The sequence below is a fragment of the Arvicola amphibius genome, chromosome X (assembly GCF_903992535.2).
Source record: "Arvicola amphibius chromosome X, mArvAmp1.2, whole genome shotgun sequence".
Taxonomy (NCBI): domain Eukaryota; kingdom Metazoa; phylum Chordata; class Mammalia; order Rodentia; family Cricetidae; genus Arvicola; species Arvicola amphibius.
Window position 1 is genome coordinate 55497605 of NC_052065.1, and position 21163 is coordinate 55518767.

Genomic DNA, 21163 nt, shown 5'->3' on the forward strand with positions numbered 1-21163 from the left:
ACCCCAAACCAGTTCCAGAGTCTTTCTCTCTCTTCCTGCTGCCTGCAGGAAGTTTATAGTTCTAGTTGTAGAACTCTAAAGTTCCTTTCCCAGTGCCATATCAGCTCCATTATGCTGTGCTTCCTGCCATGCTAATGCTGAACTAAATCTCTGAAACATAAGCAAGCCTCAACAAAACGCTTTCTTTTATAAAAGTTTCTATGGCCATGGTGGAAGTGATGTTTCCATATTCATCATTAAAAAAGAGTTGAAACCAGCAGACCCTGAAAATTACATGTGTGTATTTTTAGTACTTAAAAAGGCTAAGTAAATAATACAAAGAAATACAATAAAATGGCACAAATAAATCAAGATGGAGTCCTAAAAGATACTTTTATGTAACCAGCAGAAAGGCAAGAAAAGACAACGAAAGGAATAGGAATGGAGAGAACAAAACTAAAATGCTAGCCTTAAGCTCTAAAATGCCAATCAGTAATAATCTTAAATTTAAATCATCTAAGCAAAGCAATTAAAAGGCAGAAATGAGCATTGTAGATAAAATCAGATGCTATCAAATTACCCCCAGTAGCCATTTCTTCCACTGATGAATGAATCATTTCCTAAGAATTAAAAAGATGCAAATTATCATTTAAAACTCTTGTTGAGAATCATCTTTCATAGGTAGCAGGCAAAGGGAATTTTGTTTTTAAATGATTCAGATTCCCAAATGCTTTTGCTGCTAATCAGTTTTATAACCATGAAACATTTATCTTAATTTTAACACGCTTTGATGATGCTGACACAAAATTTTGATGCTCATCATGGAGTAGGTACAGTTATTTCTTTTGAAAAGTTGTTTGTAACATATAAGAACAATTAGCTAACAATCATAATCAAGAATGTTTTGGTTTATCTGCAAATATACAACATTTTAATTTTAAGAATTTACTATGTTAACAAATTAACATGATAAAGACAAAAATATGAAAAAGTGCATATAAAATAATGAAACTCAAATAAATTGAAATATTTTCTGATTTTAATATATTTGTTTAATTTATAAATTACCATAAATATTTTATTTGACAATGTTGGTCTACTTAAGTACCTTACATGAGTAGAATTCAAACAGTAAATATTGCACTAAGAAACAGTTTACAGGTTAGTATATTTCTCTATCAAATATTTAAAAAGTAACAAAAATTCTCATAATGTTTCATAAATTAGTAATTTAACATTACAGAAGAAAGCATAAAATTAACAGATGATAGAAATATGCATTATTCATTTTGGGGGTTTGACTTCTGGGACATGGAAGCTTTATGCATTATTGAAAATTCATGCAATTGTAATGGAAATTAGTAAAAAATGTTCAAAAGTGGTATCTGTTCATATATTTCAAGAATATTAAAATTGTATTTAGTTTACAAATTATACTTCTAGAAAAATATCCTGAGGAAGTACTGTTAATTTTCTGCAATAGTTTGTTTTCAGTGATATTTGTTTATAATTCATGAGTGAAACAAAAAATTAAATAAAGGTAACTGAACAGAAATGTTGTCATTAGCTACTTATCAAAACACCATGGGCCTTTTTTAGTAATCAATAGCTGATTTCATTCTAGGTACTATGATGACCATGCTAAAACTGGTCGCCAAATTTGTTTAGTCAATCATGATATCACTCTTTTCTGTGAAATACAAATTTCTCAGTCAACCTACCTGGTATATAGATATGCATTGCCCAGTTACATATCAGAATATATAAACAAAAGTCTACTTGGAAACATGGAGAAATTTTTATTTCCTAGTAGATGGAAAGCTCTTTTGGCTTTGTCTCTGCTTCATGCCTTTTGTGGTGTGAAAATAAGATTCTTTGGGTTTTAACAACTATGGAGCCATGAGTATGTAAACAGAAAAGCAAAGATTTCAAAATACCAAAAAAGAACCTGTGTCTTTGGTAACATTGATGATCAGCAAAACACACCACAAAGATGTCTGTATCTAGACTTCAACATGTCCATTCACGGGCTCATATATTAAGTCACTTCAAATTTTAATGACTATTTTTCATGCTAAGCATAGACAAGTTGTTGAAGTTGTAAAACAATTGTTCTAATTAAATTTATTTTAAATTGGTATACAAAACTTAAACATGACACTATATCAACTGAACCAACCTTTCAACATCCATTTTCATGTTTGCCATACATCATCTTCTGAGAATAATCCACTTATTGCTAGGCCTTTTTATTGATTGTGTGTCTTTTTTATGGTGTTTAGTTTTTTCAGTACATTTATGGTCTACACAACACTTCCTTTCATACTACTAACTAGCAAGTATTTTCTACCATTCTCTAAGTTGTCTCTTTGCTCAATTGTGGGTTTTTTTGCAGCGTAGAAATATTTTAATTTTATAAAATTTCATTTACCAATCAATGTCATGATAGTCCTATCAGATAGTGTTTGATTTTATTTATATTTTAAGTTTTACTCACACTTTTAGGGTTACAGGTCTTAAATTAAAGTCTTTGATATATTTCAAGTTGATTTTTGATGCAGGGTCAGAGATAGAGATTTGGTTTCACTCTTCTACAAGGGGCTATTCAGCTTGCCCAGCAACATTTGTTGATGAGGTTATCGTTTCTTCAAGTATGATTTCCTAATCATGATTTTTTTAAAAAAAAAAAAATCATATGGTTGTAGAATTATGGGCTTATATCTGGGTCCTATGTTCTGTTACACTGATCCATAGAAGTGAACTTTTATTTTTGCCAATGTAGTGCTATTTTTATTGCTATGGTTCTGGAGTACAACTTAAATAATGGGTGGGTTATGCCTTTCTTTGTTCTTTTTTTTTCCTCCAGAATTGATGGCACTATCCAGGGTCTTTAGTATTACGACACAGATTTATTTATTTATTTCTATTTTGTGAAGAATGGCATTGAGACTCAAAAGGGATTATATTGACTATCTAGTTTTGGTTTTGGCAGTAGAGTCGTTTGCAGAATATTATTTTCTAATTCATGAGAATTGATGTTCTTTCTATCTGTCTTAGTTAGAGTTTTATTACTGTGATAAAACACTATGACCAAAAGCAACTTGGGGAAGAAAGACTTTCTTTCAAGCTTAGAGTCCATGATGATAAGTCAAAGGCATGATACCAGAAACAGCTGAGAGCTCACATCTTAAACTCCTGAGTGGGAAGAAGAGAGAGCACTGGGGATAATAAAAGGAGGGGTGAGCCTCCAAGTATTCATGACCACGTTGTTCTTATTCTAGAGATTTGGAAGTGGTCAAACATGTTTAAATCAATAAACATAATTTATGTAATAAATAGACTTAAAGATAGAAATTGCATAATTATTTAAATTGATTTATAAATGCTTTTGACAAATATAACATCGCTTCATGATAAAAGTAATGAAGAGGTTAGGGATCAAAAGAAAATACCTCCCTATATTAAAGGCTACATACAACAAAGCTACAGGGCAGGATTTAGATAGGTGGAGTATACAGAACAGAATGCTGGGAAGTTAGTCAGATTTCATGCCTCTCCTCAGTGTGACAGACGCGATGGAGCCAGCTGCCAGGTCAGACATGCTGAATCGTTCCTGGTAAAACACCACTTGTGGTGTTATACAGATTATTAAATATGGGTTTAAGCAAGATGTGAGAAACCCAATAAGAGGCTGAAACTAATGGGCCAGGCGGTGTTTAAAAGAATACCGTTTGTGTGTTGTTATTTCGGGTATAAAGCTAGTCATGCGGGATCCGGGCGGGACAAAAAGCAGGCCTGCCTGCAACAGCTCACACTACACCAATTCCTCCTCCCCTTCCACCCGGGTGGATCTTTTTCTTCCTCCAGCCTGCCTTTCTTTTTATCCATCTTCTGAAGAGGTGACTGCTGCCTCTCTCTCTCTCTTCACCCTCTCCCTTCTCCCTGTCCCTATCTCTCTGTTTCTCCTTCCCTTTCCCTTTTCCCTTTCCCCTCTATAACCCACAAAATAAACTCTATACCCAAACTCTCTCTGCATGGCTTATCTGTCCGTCTCCCACTGGCCATGGTTTTCTACCTGTCTTGGCTCCTCTAAAGGCTCCAGTGATCCCACAGCCCCTTGTGGGACCATGATGGAGGAGTGTTATCTGTCTATGTTACTTTCATTGGTTAATTAATAAAGAAACTGCCTTGGCCCTTTAAGAGAACAGAAAATTAGGTAGGCGGAGTAGACAGAACAGAATGCTGGGTAGCAGGAGTGGGGAGACGCTTCAGGCAGTCGCCATATGCAGTAGCCATACTTCTCCTCTCTGAGATTGACGCAGGTTAAGACCTCTCCTGGTAAGTCACCCCTCGTGGTGCTATGCAGATCACTAATATGGGTTAAAGGAAGATGTGAGAATTAGCCAATAAAAAGCTGAAACTATGGGCCAGGCAGTGTTTTAAAAGAATACAGTTTCTATGTAATTATTTCGGGTGTAAAGCTAGCTGGTGCCCGGGTGGCAGGACGCAGCCCCGCCGCTCCTTCAACAGATTGGCGCCCAACGTGATGCACTAACTCCACTTAAAAACCTGAGCAAGCTTTAAATAAAGGAGAGAGAGAGTTTAACACAGCTTTTTGCTGTTTGCTAGGACGTGCCGTAGAGAGATTTCCTGTTTCGGCAATAGCGGCAGAGAAAAAGCTGAGTCATTTTAAAACGAGGCTTCCTGCACTGTGCTGCCAGTGCAAACTCTGGCTTTAAAGCATTTCAATGGCTTTTATGGGACTGGATGCTTGTGTGCCTGCTTGGGATCAGAAAGAAAGTACTCTGAGACCATGCCAATGGCTCACTGTTCCCTGCCTGCACCTGGGCAAATGGCGGAATCAGGCTTAGGCAGGTGGAAGAGCATGGCGGATTCCTGCCGCCATAGAGAGAGATGTTTCCAAGCTGTGCGGTGCTCTGCGTGTCAGATTTGGTTGTAACTTGGATGAAAAGAGTTTTTGTGCCACACGCTCAGTCTCAGAGTTAAAGTGCTGAGTGCGGCTCCTACCTGGCGGCCCCAGAGCTAGTAGAAAATGGTACATCCTCCATTTTGAAATTGGAGAGAGGTGGAGCCAACATTCAGAACAGCTCGCAGCTCTGCAGCCCAGAGCTGCAACTGATTCAGTCACAAGCGGCTCAGCCATGTTGGACTGGGCGTGGCAAGCTCACAGTACCTGTTTTTGACCTAGGAATGTCACAGCTTAGATTCTTAAGTGCTTAGTGATTTAAAACTGCAGAACAAAAGTGCTCCTGGATAGTAAAAAAATTACAGATTCACAATAGGACAGATTCGGACATAAAAGACTTTTAAATGAGTCACAATGTTGGATAAATGTATGTAGGCTTGAGAGAGAGAAGAAATATAGAAAATAAAGTTAATGCCTTAAAAAGGGCTAAAGTCTTTAAAGAGACAGAGTACAGATAGTTATAGATTAAAAGAAGTAAAGTGATAGAGTAAAATTAAGCCACATAAAAATGGAAAATTCACAGAGAGTCTGGACTATGTATTTTGTTGTGTTTTCTTTGATTTTTTTGACTGTAAAGGAGCTAAGTACAGAGAGACATTTCATTATATGGGCTGCCAGGCTAGACCAGAATGGACATCTTAACGGTATGACTTCAGAATTTGGATCTAAGAACATAATGCTTTGGAAAAGAGTTTCTTCTTTTTTTTCACAGAGGACGAGACTCTGTGGATTGCTTCTATCCCAATATGGTATGATAGACCACGCCCTCCTGAAAGGTTGCTGTGAACATCTTCAAAAAATTACTTCACTCAATTGCCGACTGAGAGGAACCTGGCACACAGATTACACCATGAAAGACCTAAATAACAGCGCCCCCCCTCAGCAGGAAGCAGTTTGGAGAGAAATAACTGTGCCCATTGTCCCAAATATTGTTTATAAATGTTCTTTTACATTTAAAGGGGGAGATGATATAGATATGAATAATTTGCATTGGTATAGATTTTAAGGTCAATTTTGTTATATGTATATGTATTTCTGATCTTCATTAAGCTATTGTGATTGTGTAGTTCATTTTAAAATGTAATGTATAATTAGGAAATATAGGTTGTTAATGGATAATCATCGATAATAGTCAAGCTTGTAGTCATGTTAGTTAGATTTTCTAGATGTGCACAGATATATTTCAGATAGGCATTCTTCATATCTTTCAAAGACTGCAGAATATGGCATTTAATGTTTTAATAACTTAGGGTTTTTCATGACAATGAGACACATCTGCTTCTGGCAGCACCAATCTACTTCAAGAGGAGGATGGGCATCGAAGAGGCTCCTTATGGAGTTTGATAGCTATTTGGGCAAGAAACTGCACTTGCCTGGACTGTTGCATAAAGTGGACACAAAGAACCCGTAGAGAGAGGACTGCTGAACTTGCCTAAAGGTGAGATGGTCTTTCGGGGTTCCTGATTCATGAAAGAGTCTGTGAGACGTTATGCAGGACACAGCAGAAAGTGATTGAACTGTCTTTGGAATTTCCTGCTTCATGGAAATGTCTGCTGGACACTATGGACCTGAAGACCGAAGATGGATGCCCCAACGGTACAGAGGAACTTTAGGTGACTGTCCAGGCAGCGAGTTGTCTCTGTCATTTCTAGAGTTTAAAAGTTACTTATTTCTTGTTTACTTAAGTAGTATATCCTTCTGGAGTCTTTGATGGAGTTGAAGAATAAATAGATAGTTATAGCTTAAGATAAAATAGATCTAAATATTGTAACTATAATACTTGCTTGATAACTGTTTTGTTATATATAATTTTGCTATGTTAAAGTTGAAGCCTTTCTTTTTTGTTTAAACAGAAAAAGAGGAAATGATGGAGGAGAGTTATCTGTCTATGTTACTTTCATTGGTTAATTAATAAAGAAAACTGCCTTGGCCCTTTAAGAGAACAGAAAATTAGGTAGGTGGAGTAGACAGAACAGATGCTGGGTAGCAGGAGTGGGGAGACTCTTCAGGCAGTCGCCATATGCAGTAGCCATGCTTCTCCTCTCTGAGATTGACGCAGGTTAAGACCTCTCCTGGTAAGCCACCCCTCATGGTGCTATGCAGATCACTAATATGGGTTAAAGGAAGATGTGAGAATTAGCCAATAAGAGGCTGAAACTATGGGCCAGGCAGTGTTTTAAAATAATACAGTTTCCGTGTAATTATTTCGGGTGTAATGCTAGCTGGTGGCCGGGTGGCGGGACTCAGCCCCGCTGCTCCTTCAACAGGACCAGGCTCTCCCAACCTTATCTTTAAAAAAAAGAATAACAAGTTTCCCTTCTTTTTCTCTTAAGAAGTTTTGCTAAGGGTTTATTTGATTTTATTTTTCAAAGAACCAAGTCTTTGTTTAATTAATTTTCTGCTTTGTTTTATTATTGTGATTGTTCTTTCAATTCTTTTAATTTCTTCCTGGAAAATGGTTATTTCTTTCTTTATATTGATTTAGGGTTTGGCTTTACTTGCTCTTCTGAAGCCATAAATTATATTAATAAATTATTTATTTGTAATCTCTGATTGTGTGTGTGTGTGTGTATATGCATGCAAGATCACATGGAAATCACGTATCTTCTTCAATTAATTTTTTGAGACAAAGCCTCTCAATGAGTCTGGCGTTCACAAATCCAAACAGACTAGCTTGCAACCAAACTGTAAAGATCCGTTTAGCTACTTCTCTTTAGAATAAGATTATAGGTACATGCTGCAGGGTATGGATTTTTTATGGGTGCAAGGGGTCTAAACTCTGGTCCTCAAATGTATAGAGCAAATACTTTATTAACTGAGCTATAACTTTTCTGGATATAGATGACAGATGAAAATTCTGATGTTTAGACAAAAGCCAGCCTTCCTCTGGAACTTGTGAAGCTAGTTCCCTTCTACCAAAGGAACCATTTCCTTATCACTTTCAGAAGGAACAAATGGCTATTTGTGATGCCTATTAGCATACCAAAGGGCATTCTGGCCTGAGGCTTCCTGAGTATCACAAGTACCTGTTCTATATTTCAGTCCTGCCTGGCAGTCCATCAGGCCCCTTACTTTAACTGTCTCCAGCTCATGGGCCTCCCTCTCCCCAGCTTCTCATCATTTCTTCTTGTAACTTTGCTATTTTTGCTCTCTCTCTCTCTCTCTCTCTCTCTCTCTCTCTCTCTCTCTCTCTCTCTCACACACACACACACACACACACACACACACACCTCTTAGTTCTCTCTCTTACACTCTCTTGGTCTCCTTTCCCCATACTCTTTGTCTTCCTTTCTTGCTCTTATTTTCACCCTTCGTCTCATTGCCAGGTTCAGTATGCTGGCCATGTTCATTGTACTACATTCTCTCCCTGCTCTGGACTTTTCCAGATGCCTCTGACTGTACTTTCCCTCATAGCTCCAACAAAACCTTTTCCTCAACTATACCTTGGAGATGTCAAGTCATCAGTTTATTATATATATATATATATATATATATATATATATATATATATAGAGAGAGAGAGAGAGAGAGAGAGAGAGAGAGAGAGTTTTAACTACTCTGACTTAGGAAAGTTTTTTCAAGATCTTTTCAGTTCCTTGCCATTTTGTGATTAATATGCTTTCTGAACCTGGATAGCCATCCTCTTAGTTTAGATTTTGAAAGCTTTTTATAATGGTTTTATTGAATATACTGTTTTTGACTCTCTTATATTTAATAAAATTGAAGCATAATTGCATTATTTCCTCTCTTCCATTTCCTCCTTCTAGCACCTTTAATACATTTTTTTCTGGAATTTTATCTAACTCAGTCTCATTTTGGACAAGTACTATGATATTTTCCAAGGGGAGAAGGTCATATTTCCTTGATTTGTTCTCTTCCTTGTTCCAATCCATTGAGATCTATGCATCTGAGTTATTCATTGATTGGGTTTATCAGTTGTTCTATTGCAGTCAAAATATTATCAGTATTCAATTGATATAATTTATATGCATAGTTTAGAATTTATACCCCTGACATGTACTCATTGTGCTTGGTAATTGTTAGGAATATTATTTTTAACACGAGCTCTCTGCCGATGCAAGATCCCAATCAAGCCAAATCAAAATAAGCCAAATTAAAAGATATCCAGGCTTAATTGGACTCCTGCACTCTCGGGTGGTCCCAAGGGAAACCAGGAAGCTATCAATGTGACCATGTGGGAAAGAGGGAAAACCACGTGTTTATTTTGGGGGGAGCAGTTTAAATAGCCTTGGGGAGTGGTCTTGACTTTTGAGGGGGGAGGTGTCAATGTTTGGTGGGCTACCTTGACCCTCCTCGGAGAGGGTTCAAGTTTCAAGGGGCACAAGGGCAGGGCCTCCAAAGATGGAGGCTGGAGATTGGTATTTACAGTAATATTTGAATATTATCTGTAGAATCAGCCACATTGCTGGATAAAATTCTATGAAAGTGTCCTTTTAGCCAATTAGTAACCATGATCCTTTTGACTCCAGTAACTATTGGAGGACTAATACATATGGTTAGTATGGTGAATAGTAGAGTATTACCAAGATTCTAAGTAGGAGGGATGTGGTCTAGATAAGGATAGGGATTCCTGTTAAATAAATTGGAAGAAAATTAAGATGAGGAAAAATATTTGGGAGCAGAGCATTGGGATATTGTTAGTTTCTATAGTTTAAACATTTTTAAAAATTTTTGGAGATCTAGAGTTAAGAAGAAAAAGAAGTTGGGGCAAGAAAGACAAAATATAAAAAGAAGTAGGAATGAGTGAGAAAATACATTGTTTGTAGGAAGAATATCACAAAGTACATAATAGTACAATGGTTTAAAAGCAAACAAAACAATCATGCAGACTGAGCATTGTGTGACCTAAAGCATAACCATTACGAAGCATTTATTCAAGAGTTAAGATTAAAAGACAAAAAGAAAAATTAAAATTCACAAAACTTTCAACAGTAGCAAAAATGTATAATAAAAGCACTTTAGATTAAAAACATCATGTCAGTCAATATTTCTTTTATCCTGGCATGGATTTTGAAATTTTTCTTCCCTTCAAAAGTTTCATGTGGAAACTGCACTAATGGGACAGTTGCAATTTGTTTGTTATTCCAGTAGACATCTGTAAAGCCTGATTTTGTGTATGCATTGTCTCATAGAGGTTAACTAGGATCACTTTGGATTGAGCGTTTGGCACAGCCGCAGAGATGAGCTGTGCAGTTCTCAGTTCCCTCCTTGTTACTCTCTGTGGTTTGGCAGCATTGTTTTGGAGAAGACAGGTTGGGATCTGTTGCCGTGGTTTCCCATTGGTTTTACAGAATGTGTCAATTGCCCTGTCACATTTCAGGCCGTGGACCCACCCAGCTCTCAGTTTTGTGGCAGATCTTTCTTGAGACTCTGTCACAGTGTTGACGTACTGGTACTCAGAAAGGGGAAGGCGGTATGAGCTTTGGTCCTGCAATTCCTGCTTAAACCTCAACTGGAACCCTGCTGTGAGAAGGAAAGCTTTAGTTCCAAGGCCTCATCTCCAATTGCTAGCCAGTCCTTGGTTCTCAGCTAACTGTTACTGCAGCTCTGCTGAGTGTGTGTACTGCAAAGTGCTTCCCTGTGGTTTCCAATTACCTTACCAGAGCCAATTTGTGCAGCTAGGCACTAGTTCACAGCCACTCTTGTCTGCTTCCCCACAGAGATCTCACTTGGCTTAATAAGCCCTTTTAGAGCTACTGTCTCTTGCAAGGATAAAGATGACCATGTACTCTCCTGTTTTCTTTCAGTGGGTTGCATCATGAGGTCTCTAATCTGCCACCTTCTCTAAAAATGCCTATTTTTAATTTTTTTGAGAAACATCCAAGCTATTTTACAATATGACTTCATTCTCACCACAGTGTGGAAGAGTTCTTTTTCTACATCCTTACCAGCATTAAAACTAAAATCTTCAGAATTATTTCTTTTCAAAATCTTGTTGCTTGAAAAGTCTTTCTCTGGTTAGTGATGTAGAGCATGGTTTCATGGCCCTGTAGATTATTTGTATGTCTTCTTTTGGAAAATGTTACTTTCAATTTAATGCATCCTACTTAATTTGAAAGAAAGACAGGACCCAGTTGTACCTGACTCCAAATGTATTTCTTCGGTATTCACGGTCACTGAACAAGTTGCATACACGCTCAGAACTGTGGTTGTCTAGTCTGTAAAATGAGGCTCACAATAGTTTCCTGGCAGGACAGTTACAAAACCGAACAAAATAATGTTCTTGAGAGAGTTCTTTACAAAATCCAGACGACTGGATGAATAGAAATTCTTTATAGTTAAAGTTTTCCAGAAGCAGTATTGCCATATATGTGGTGTTCTTCTGAACTTTCAAGTGATGTGGAAGTAAATGGCAGTCAGAGAGGCACTAAGTCAAACGGACCTTTCATCATGGTCTTCCTTTTATGAGTTTCATGACAGCAGCTTGACGGATTAACAGACCTCTTTTTCCATTCAAAGAAGTGCACTTTTGCCAATGCAGATGGCTTTAAAGGTAATAATCATGTACACGAGAGGAAAATTTATAAACCATTTATCATGAAGACTGATGTGGTACTTAAAAGAGATATTTTTGTCAAGACAAGAAATTTGTTGCATTAGATTCATTCTAATAACCAATATGACCTATCCTGTGGTAGTCTTGCCATGGCTTTGGAATTCCTCCACAACCCTGTGGGCATCCCTCTGTAGAATACATGTTAAAGCTAGAGTTAGTACTATCTTTTGTTAGCCTTGGGCTTTAGTCTTTTTTATTTTTTTAACTTATAAATTGAAGAAGGAATTAGGATATTTTTTTTTATTTCTTTCAGTCGATAGAGCATGCTATTTACTTAAAAAAAAAAACCCAGAAGAATCTTAGCGCCCTTAGAAAAAAGATGTTTCTCATCAAAGTCCCCAAGTTGTCTGACCTATATTTTCCTTCCCCTTTCTTTATTTATGAATCAGCTGTGTTAATCTTCTTATCCATGAAACAATGCTAATTTGTACTTCACTTGGGACTGCATTAGCTTTACGTCATTCCCAGAAAGCAGTTACTCAGGGAGCTCTTCCCAACTCCCACTCTGAATCACATCACTGCATCACGTCAACATCATTTTGTTCTTGGGCTCTCAGTGTGTGTGTGTGTGTGTGTGTGTGTGTGTGTGTGAGAGAGAGAGAGAGAGAGAGAGAGAGAGAGAGAGAGAGAGAGAGAGAGAGAGAAAGAGACAGAAACAGAGAGAAACAGAGAGAGAGAGGGGGAGAGAGAGAGACAGACACAGAGAGAGAGACAGAGAGACAGAGAAAGAGAGATACCTATAATCATACTGGCCACTTTGAAAATGTGAAATATGTAATTGATGAATGAATAAATGTGCAAAAACAAGCATGAGCATACAGAAACTTTATTGACTTTCTTCTTCTAGCCTTTATAGTAAACTCTAATATCATTCCCAATTGCAGAAGCAACAAGGGATGTGACGTAAGTAACAACTAAGGAGTCCCTGCCTTGATATCAGTTTTCATTGCTTTTCTTTTTACTCAAAAATTTACCTTTAATTGGACCATTCTATGCTTCAGCTGGTTTCCTATTGCTGAATCCTTCCTCAGACAGTTTTCTTAGTAAAGCAGACCCTTCAGAACAGAGGTCACATCAGCTTTCTTGATTCTTCTATCTTTCACATTCCCCAAACCTGGTATTTTGTTTCTAAACCTAATTAAATGTACTTTGCTTTGTTTAACAGATTTCTCTAATGCAAAAATTCTGAACCTTGAAATGTACATATGTCTTAATGAAGTATCATAGTAATGCATTAAGCTCGCTCTGGCCTCTGAGTCTGCTAGCCTCACTTCTTGACTGAACACTGACTACTATTGCATACAATTTGTATCTCATTGTATCTGCTGAACTAAACTGAACTAATAAGAGCTGAGAATTGATGGAACTTCTAATATTGTCCTTTCTTAATTTTTTTCTTAAACATTTGTTTCTTTATTTCTTTCACAAGACAGACAGACACACACACACACACCACACACACACACACACACACACACACACACACACACACACACACACACTTACTTCCTGGTTTCTTAGATGTAAAAAAAAAAAAAGCACTGATCAGAAGGGTTTACCTTGGAGAGCTCCTGTCCAGGGCCACACTGTTGGCAGGTGACACAGTGCCCCCATTGGTCTCGGTACTCATTTTCTTGACAATCCATGATGAAGAAACTATGGGTACAGAAAACAATTACTACTGAGAAAACCAAAAGACTTTCAAGCAGTGGCTTTCCTGACACCTTGTTTTTGTGTCTTTTTAACTGTGGCTTTGAGTGAGAATGGCCAAAAAAGGGAAACTAATGTAGGTAAAACTTTTAGAATACAGACGGTGTGCCCAGAACTCTTCTAAATGCTTCCTATGTGACATTATATTTGATTCTCAAAAAATAATGATACAAATTATTATAAATTCCACTTTACAAGTAAAAAGAAGGCACAGGGACAAAGAAATTTTCAGCTATACCAGAAGCTCACTGTCAATAAACAAAGAAACAAGCAAGCAAGGAAATAAGTAAAACAGTTGGTTCTTTCTTTTTTTCTTTCTTTTTCTTTTTGAGACAGGGTTTCTCTGCGTAGCTTTGGTGCCTTCCCTGGAACTTGCTCTGTAGAACAGGCTGGCCTTGAACTCACAGAGATTTGCCTGCCTCTGCCTCCCACTGGCTGAGATTAAAGGTGTGTGCCACCACTGCCTGGTTAGTTCGATTCTTTCTCGTGGCTACAAACAAATGTGTAAAAATCTCTTAAGAATTTAAAAATCACTTTCACACTTATTTTATTATATTTGCAAATACTTTTGATATTTTTTAAACTGAAGCAATGTGAAAATTATCTTTATTTGTGAATGAAAAAAATTGAAATATAATTCTTCTTTGCCAAACGGTCTGATTACCCTGACTGGCCCATTCCATTTCAACTTGCAGTCTTGGATGGATTACTAATGATCTCAGTTACTTAAACTGAAGAAAATGAACATCATGCTTCTGTCTTGTACAACAGACAGCTTTTTGAAAGGATTAAATGTGTTAAGTTCCTTAAGTAATCATGAGGAACTATACAAGTAAAAGAGTGTTAATATGGAGATAGGCAGCTTTGCACAAACACAATTTTTATAACATGGTGTCTGTCTCTCTAAAATAAAACTCATGATGGGACTTCTTTTGTTACTACCAATCTCTTGTAAGACTGTATTTCAGGTGGGTTCTCAACATACTGATAGACCTTAATATATGTTTCTAATTATAAGAGAGGACAGTGTGACCACCAATCATCTCCACAAAGGTCACCAATAGAAATAGATGTGTTGGCTGGCATTTTTGTTGAAGTATAACTTTTCCCATAACTCTTCTTTCCAATTTCTTCACTCAATGGAAGGTGTCCTATGAAGTTCACTTTTGGCACAAAATGAACACACTTTCCCCTCTATTGTTTCAAACTGTCAGCCTCAGAAGGCAATCTTCCCATCTTCATTCTCTATACTTCTCATTGAGTACAAAAACTATCAGTAGTCTCTTAACACTCAAGAATGGAATTCAGGATTACGGTAACAAATCCAGCATGGATTATCTAGAGAAAATTTTTCCTGCATGGTTTTCTTTTCAAAGACAGACAGACAGAAAGACAGAAAAGAAAGAAAGAAAGAAAGAAAGAAAGAAAGAAAGAAAGAAAGAAAGAAGAAAGAAAGAGAAAGAAAGACAGACAGACACAGATTGATAGGGACCACAAAGCAAAATTCCTTTGGAGATAAATTCTTAACAAAAGCGCCTGAACAAAGGTCCTGAGTTCAATTCCCAGCAACCATATGGTGGCTCACAGCCATCTGTAATGGGGTCTGGTGCCCTCTTCTGGCCTGCAGGCATACACACAGAATATTGTATACATAATAAATAAATATTTTTTTAAAAAAGCGCCTGAAATTTTCATGGAAGCTACTGCCTATTTTCAGTTTAGTTTCCAAAGCCCAGTTCACCCAATAAACATTAAATTGCCTGAAGCATCGTATCTGCCTTTAGCCCTAGTTTGAGATTGCTTCTAGGTAGGCTTTCCACACAAACCCAGGACATAGCAAATAAACACAGAATTTTTTTGTCCCTCTTTTTTTTTAAATAAAAGCAATTATCCAAAACATAAATTAAATTGTCTCTCAATTTGAAAACTATTTTCTTTGAAAAAAAAAAGCCATGTGTATGCTGGACTGTTCTGAAGTATCCTGGTTATACTGATAAAACTCCCTAATAAGTAATAAAGGTCATCACCATCAATAATGTGAGGCCTTATATGAAACTATTTCCTGTGAATAGCAGTGTCCTACAGCAGATGTTAATTTATAATAAGAATAAGAAAGAATAATCAGACATTGTGAATACAACTATTCTTAAATATCCTATTGCTGACTCTGTCCTCCTACAAAGTGTTAGAGAAGATGTAGTTTTAAACAAGTCAGCAATGCACAGTCAGACCTATGAATTTTTTAGTAAAGAATCTTAATGCCCAATACCAAGTTAGTTCAGAAATGGTAATCCAACAGCGCTTGCTGTTTGTTAGTTTGTGAACACACTTACTTTCCTGGCCTATGATTAATTATGTATGTGCCTCAAAAACTTAGATCGTTTCTCTCTCCAATAGTGCTTTTCCAGACAATTCATTGTAAACCCATGCCAAGCAGACTTGGATGTGAATCAGAACTCTGCCATTTACCAGCCTTTAAAATGGTTTTCTTATTTTACCCTTAAATTTTTTATTTTAATAATACAAGCCCTCCACGGTAATTTATAAAGAACTAGGTGTTCTAACATACGTTAAAGGACCCAGTATGGTTAAGTGGTGGTGGCGCAAGCCTTTAATCCCAGCACTCAGGAGGCCAAGGCAGGTAGATCTCTATGAGTTCGAGGCCAGCCTGGTCTACAAGAGCTAGTTCCAGGACAGGCTCCAAAGCTACAGAGAAACCCTGTCTTGAAAAGCCAAGAAAAAAAAAGACCTAGTATGGAGCTGTGTGCAAGTGCTACTACATGGTAATTAGAAACTTCTCTTCACATTTGCCCCCAGTTTACAAGTGATTTTTTTTTAGAAGTGTAAAGAATTCAAGGGAAATTTCATTTATCACCCCAGGCATTTGCAGGAAAGGAAAGGGTGAAGCACAGAAAATACTTCTGCAGCCCATGTCATCAGGAGCACGGAAGTCACACCAAAGAAGCAGGTGTCTGCAGAAGACATCCCTTTTTGGTAACTGCTCCAATCAACAACATGATGCTTAAGCACATGTGCCCTTCAGTGTGTGCAGTATCTAAGTCAGCTTGGCTAAACTGAACACTGTAGTAGTGTTTGTTGAATATTTTCCATCAGGATATTCCAATATAAGAAGAACACAGTAGACAAGGCTTAGAAAGTTTTCTAAGATAATTACTTTTGAAATGCAAGTGTAAAGAAAATATATACAAATTAATTGGGGGGGGAGGCGTATGATATTAGGGACTTTACTGAGGAGCAGGTCATTTCCCACAGAACAGTCACTTTTATTGTCACATCCTAGTGCTCTGGCTGATCTTTGATGTGGGACTGTGTTCTTTTTGTATCATTCCATTAGTGGAAAGGGGGAGATGAAAGGAAATATCAGGCATCTCTTGTCTTCTCTCCTGGAGCACGACACAGGCTGGGTGGGGTTCTTTATGCTTCTGCCAAAGTTCAAAATCCACTCAACTGTACCAAAACAAGTCACACTCAAAAATTCTTTCTGCCTCCACTTTGCCCAACAAAAAAGGAAGAAAAATATAGTCCAAAAAAAAGATGGACTTTGAAGAAATCCCAGGTGCAGAGGACAAATTCTGTGCTTTGTGACAGGAAATACTATCCATGTAAACATATAGAACCTTTACATTGCCTACTCAGATTACATTGCCCTCTTGTACACCTTTTCCAGGAAACATGACACCTTCCTGCAGGGGACTGTCATTAGAGTTTCTGTCATTATATATTTTCACTGCCATTTATATGTCATATAAATTTAAACATAGAAATCACTTTTTTGTTTCTTGTTTATATGATTTTTTATAAGAAATATTAAAATGTATAATTTAAAGTTGTTTTGATCAAATAATATGGGCTTAAATCCTTGGGACCTCAAATAATAATGTTTCTAAGCTTTGGCAAAATACCAGAAGCAACCAAAGGGCAAGGTGGGAAGACAAGTTTTATACATTTTAGTACTTAAAAATCCAAAATGCTTTTGTCTCAAGATGTGATTAGGAAACTAGGAAATAACCTCCCCTCTGATCTGAAGTGACTCTGAACCCCTGGAGTCCCAAAGTGGAGCTGAACTCTGGACAACATGAGTAGGCAGCTCAGGAACTCAGATCCTGATGGTCTGTCTACCAGACACCTCTAGAGAAGGAGAAGTTGCTCTTAGTTCTGAATATGCTTCTTTTCTGGAAAAAGAGTGCGCATCCCTTACAACCATGGGTCATCAAGCATTCATCATTGTTTTCACAGTCTGAAGAAACTGAAGTGCCCCCCGCCCCGACTCACACATCTTTTTGGTCTGTTGAGTCACTTAGGCAAAGTATGAATAAAAAGTAATCGTAGTTCACTATGTCACTAAGGATAGTGTGGGCTACTGCTCCCAGCGGACTCTTACCCCTTCAGGGAGTAGCTCTCTTCTAGCTAGGGAGCATGATTTACAAATGGGTCCCACACAATGCCATGAGAAAGGCCTGGGATTCCAGGAATGGCAATGACCTTCAGGGAAAGTATAATATCCTGTAGTGAGCCTGAGCCTTCCAGCCTCGGCTTCCAGTGGCATCTCAGTCATATCCATCACCAAAGCTCAAATACTGCAGGATTCTTGATCCCTTCTAAAACAGCCTCTTCAACACATGAAATGGTACTAGTATCAGGCCTGCCATCTACTGGGCCCAGGCTACATCCTCTACTACTCATGAGACGCTATTTATCAGAAATCTCTATGAATTTTGAATAACTGTGGCTGGGGTATCAGTAGTCTGTTTATTTTAGAATCTCAGAATGCACCTGTGAACCAGTCAGATTGCCAGGCAGGCCCTCTCTTGTTTGAGTAGCCCACAGGTGCTCCACAGGGTAAAGAGAACGCCAAATGGCACTCAAGAGGAAACCCTTGGTTTCAAGTCTTTCTTTATGCCATATGGCAACTGTGAAAAGGTATATACTAAATGTTCTCACCTTATCTGTCCTGAAATAAAGATACAGGTGAGAAGCCCAACACATATAAAACACTGCACATGCCCTCATGTGCTTGGATGTTATGTGAATATACACTAGATACGGACCTTATGGATACAATGACTGCAGCTTACAGTTCATGACATCTAACCATCTAGGTAGCACCAGAGGACTCATCAATGGATTTTAGTTTGCCTAGAACCTCAGGCCAAATGAAGAAAGACCCACGGTCTTCTTACCCCTAACAAGGAACTTTGGGTAATTTTCTCCTTCCTTTGACTCTCTAACCCCTGACCTCAGTGCCTCAGACTAGCTCATCCCTTTGATATGTAAAGGTTTAAATAGAGGAAGGAGTATTAGGCTGTGGGATTAAAGCCCAAATTAAGCTGTTGACCTCACCAGGGATACCTCAAAATCTTCAAAAATAGTCTCTGATGCTCTTGTCTCTCCGAGCCATGTGTACTATACACATTTAGTCAGATGAGCAAATGGAACAGAGATAAAGGGTTTTAAAAGAATCTTAATTAAGGGAGCCATTCTAGGGTTGGCAGAGACTTGACTCTAGAGGGGTTCCCAGGTGTCCAGGAAGACGCCCCCAGCTAGTTCCTTGGGCAGCTGAGGAGAGGGTGCCAGAAATGTCCAGATCCTATTGCCATACTCATGAATATCTTGCATATCACCATAGAACCTTCACCTGGCATTGGATGGAGAAAATGACAGAGCCCCACATTGGAGCACTGGACTGAGCTCCCAAGGTCCTGATGATGAGCAAAAGGAGGGAGATCATGAGCAAGGAAGTCAGGACCGTGAGGAGTGCGTTTACCCATTGAGACGGTGGGACAGATCTAACGGGAGACCACCAAGTCCAGTTGGAATGGGACTTATGGAACAGGGGACCAAACCGGACTCTCTGAATGTGGCTGACGGTGGAGGAGGACTGAGAAACCAAGGACAACGGTGATGATCTTGAACTCTACAGCATGGACGGGCTCACTGTGAGCCTTGTCAGTTTGGTTGCTCACCTTCCTGGACTTAGGGGGAGTTGGGAGGACCTTGGACTTAACATAGTGAAGGGAACCCTGATGGCTCTTTGGCTTGGAGAGGGAGGGAGTGGGGGTATGGGTGGAAGGGAGAGGAGGGAAGGGGGGAGGAGGGGAGGAGATGGAAATTTTTAATAAAAAATGAGAAAAAAAAGAACTCATCTTCTGCCACTCTTGACCTCAAAACCATTTAATGACCCTTGTTTACTTGGTCCATAAAGTCCAGGATCTCTACCTGGGTCTTTCACAGTCTTCAGTACCAAGTTAATGTTAAAATAATTAAACTATTGCTTACTGGAAAATGACCTTGGGAAAGGTCTTTTAACACCATGTTTTATTTCATCATCGTCTAGAAAATAACAATGAGAGTCTTAGGCTACAATGAATATAGCGTAGGTACCACATTAGATTTTCCCTGGCACCGCTATTCACATATCCAGTACTTTCTCACTAGACTCGAATGGAATTCCCTACCGTAGGAGATGGGATCTGAAATTCTTCATAGCCAGAGAATCCCAGACTTGTGGGACAGGTAGTATTCCTGAGTAAAATTTGACTAATAGATAAAGGGAGATAGGAGAGAACCAAGAAGGGAAATTCTGCCCTTTTTTCCTTCTCATAAATTGTTGGGTAGTATTATTTCTCTCCCACATGAGAGCTTTGTGGGGAGATCTCCAAAGTAGCCAGTGAGAACATCTGCCACTTAAAGGCTGGTTGTGAAGCAGTACCAGCATGTAATACTCCTACATATTAGTTTTGAACACGCTCAATAAACAATTAGTTGATATTTGTTATTTTTTAAGATTAATTTTAAAAGAAACATCAGGAAAGAAAGAGAAGGAAAACAAATCAAGGTAATTGGTTTTCATTGGGTGAATATATGAAAATAACACTCTGAACCTCATTAATATGTAAAAATTAATACATGTTAATCACGATTAAAATATTCTAAAAATAAAGATAGACAATAATTCACACAAAAGACAAGAAATTAGAAATCATATAACTAATAAGGTATTTTTGCCTAGAATATTGTTAGAGATCTTATAACTTAAAAAATTTTAAAACCGCAATTTAAAATAAGCTAAGATTATTGGACCCATGTCTGGGTTCATGGCCCTGATGCAGCCACGGACTGTGTTGATTTCCATGGCTCCTGATACCACTGAAGGCAGAGAGGAAAGGGCTGTACAGAGTTGCCCCAGCACCTCACAGGCTGCAACCCTAGGGAGAACAGGTCTTGCCCCTCACTGGTGGAAGCAGCCAGGAGAGAGGGTCCTATACCTCACCTGGGCAGCAAAATAGAAGTGACCTTGTTCTCAGGGGCATGAGTGAGCAGGCCCTGAGGGTGTGGAAATGTGAGAACAGGCCATGCCCCTTTCCTCTGCCATGCAGTGGTGTGGGTGAAGGAAAGATGCCCTCCTCCACCTTCAGCAGGTTGGGTATCTGACCCAATACCTCACCAGTTGCAGCACCTTGCCTGGGCAGCACAGTAGAGTTGATCCTATAGACAGGAACATGGGTGAGCCAGCCCTGAGGGCATGAGAGGGGTTATAGCTGATACTGCTTCCCTTGTCTGTTGCGTGGTGGGGGGGGGGGCAAGGGAAAGATGCACTTCCCCTTGCCCGTACATCCTCCAGCAGGCAAGGGAGTTGACCTTCCCCTTTACCAGCAGCAAGATTTGTGAAAGTTGGCCCTGCACCTCATCTAGGGAGCACAGGGGAGCTGACCTGGTGATGGAGACACAGGTGAGCCTGCCCTAAGTATATGAGCTTGGAAGATCTGGCCCCGCCCCTAGTCTGTCATATGGCAGCATGGGTGAAGGACAGGTGGGAGAGCTGCCTCTACCTCCCACCAACTGCAGCACTCAGGAGAGTAGGTCCTGCATTTCACCTGGGCAGCACAATA

The 21163-nt window shown here is 38.7% G+C and overlaps 1 protein-coding gene across 1 annotated transcript in view; it reads right to left on the reverse strand.

The window, feature by feature from the left end:
* The window catches only part of Eda2r (ectodysplasin A2 receptor), a 47462-nt gene that overhangs the window by 13681 nt on the left and 12618 nt on the right, over nt 1–21163 (reverse strand). Inside the window, exon 3 of the mRNA XM_038317264.1 lies at nt 13103–13199. Coding sequence (XP_038173192.1) covers nt 13103–13189 — 87 coding nt within the window. The 5' untranslated portion in view covers nt 13190–13199. The remainder of the gene's footprint in view (nt 1–13102; nt 13200–21163) is intronic.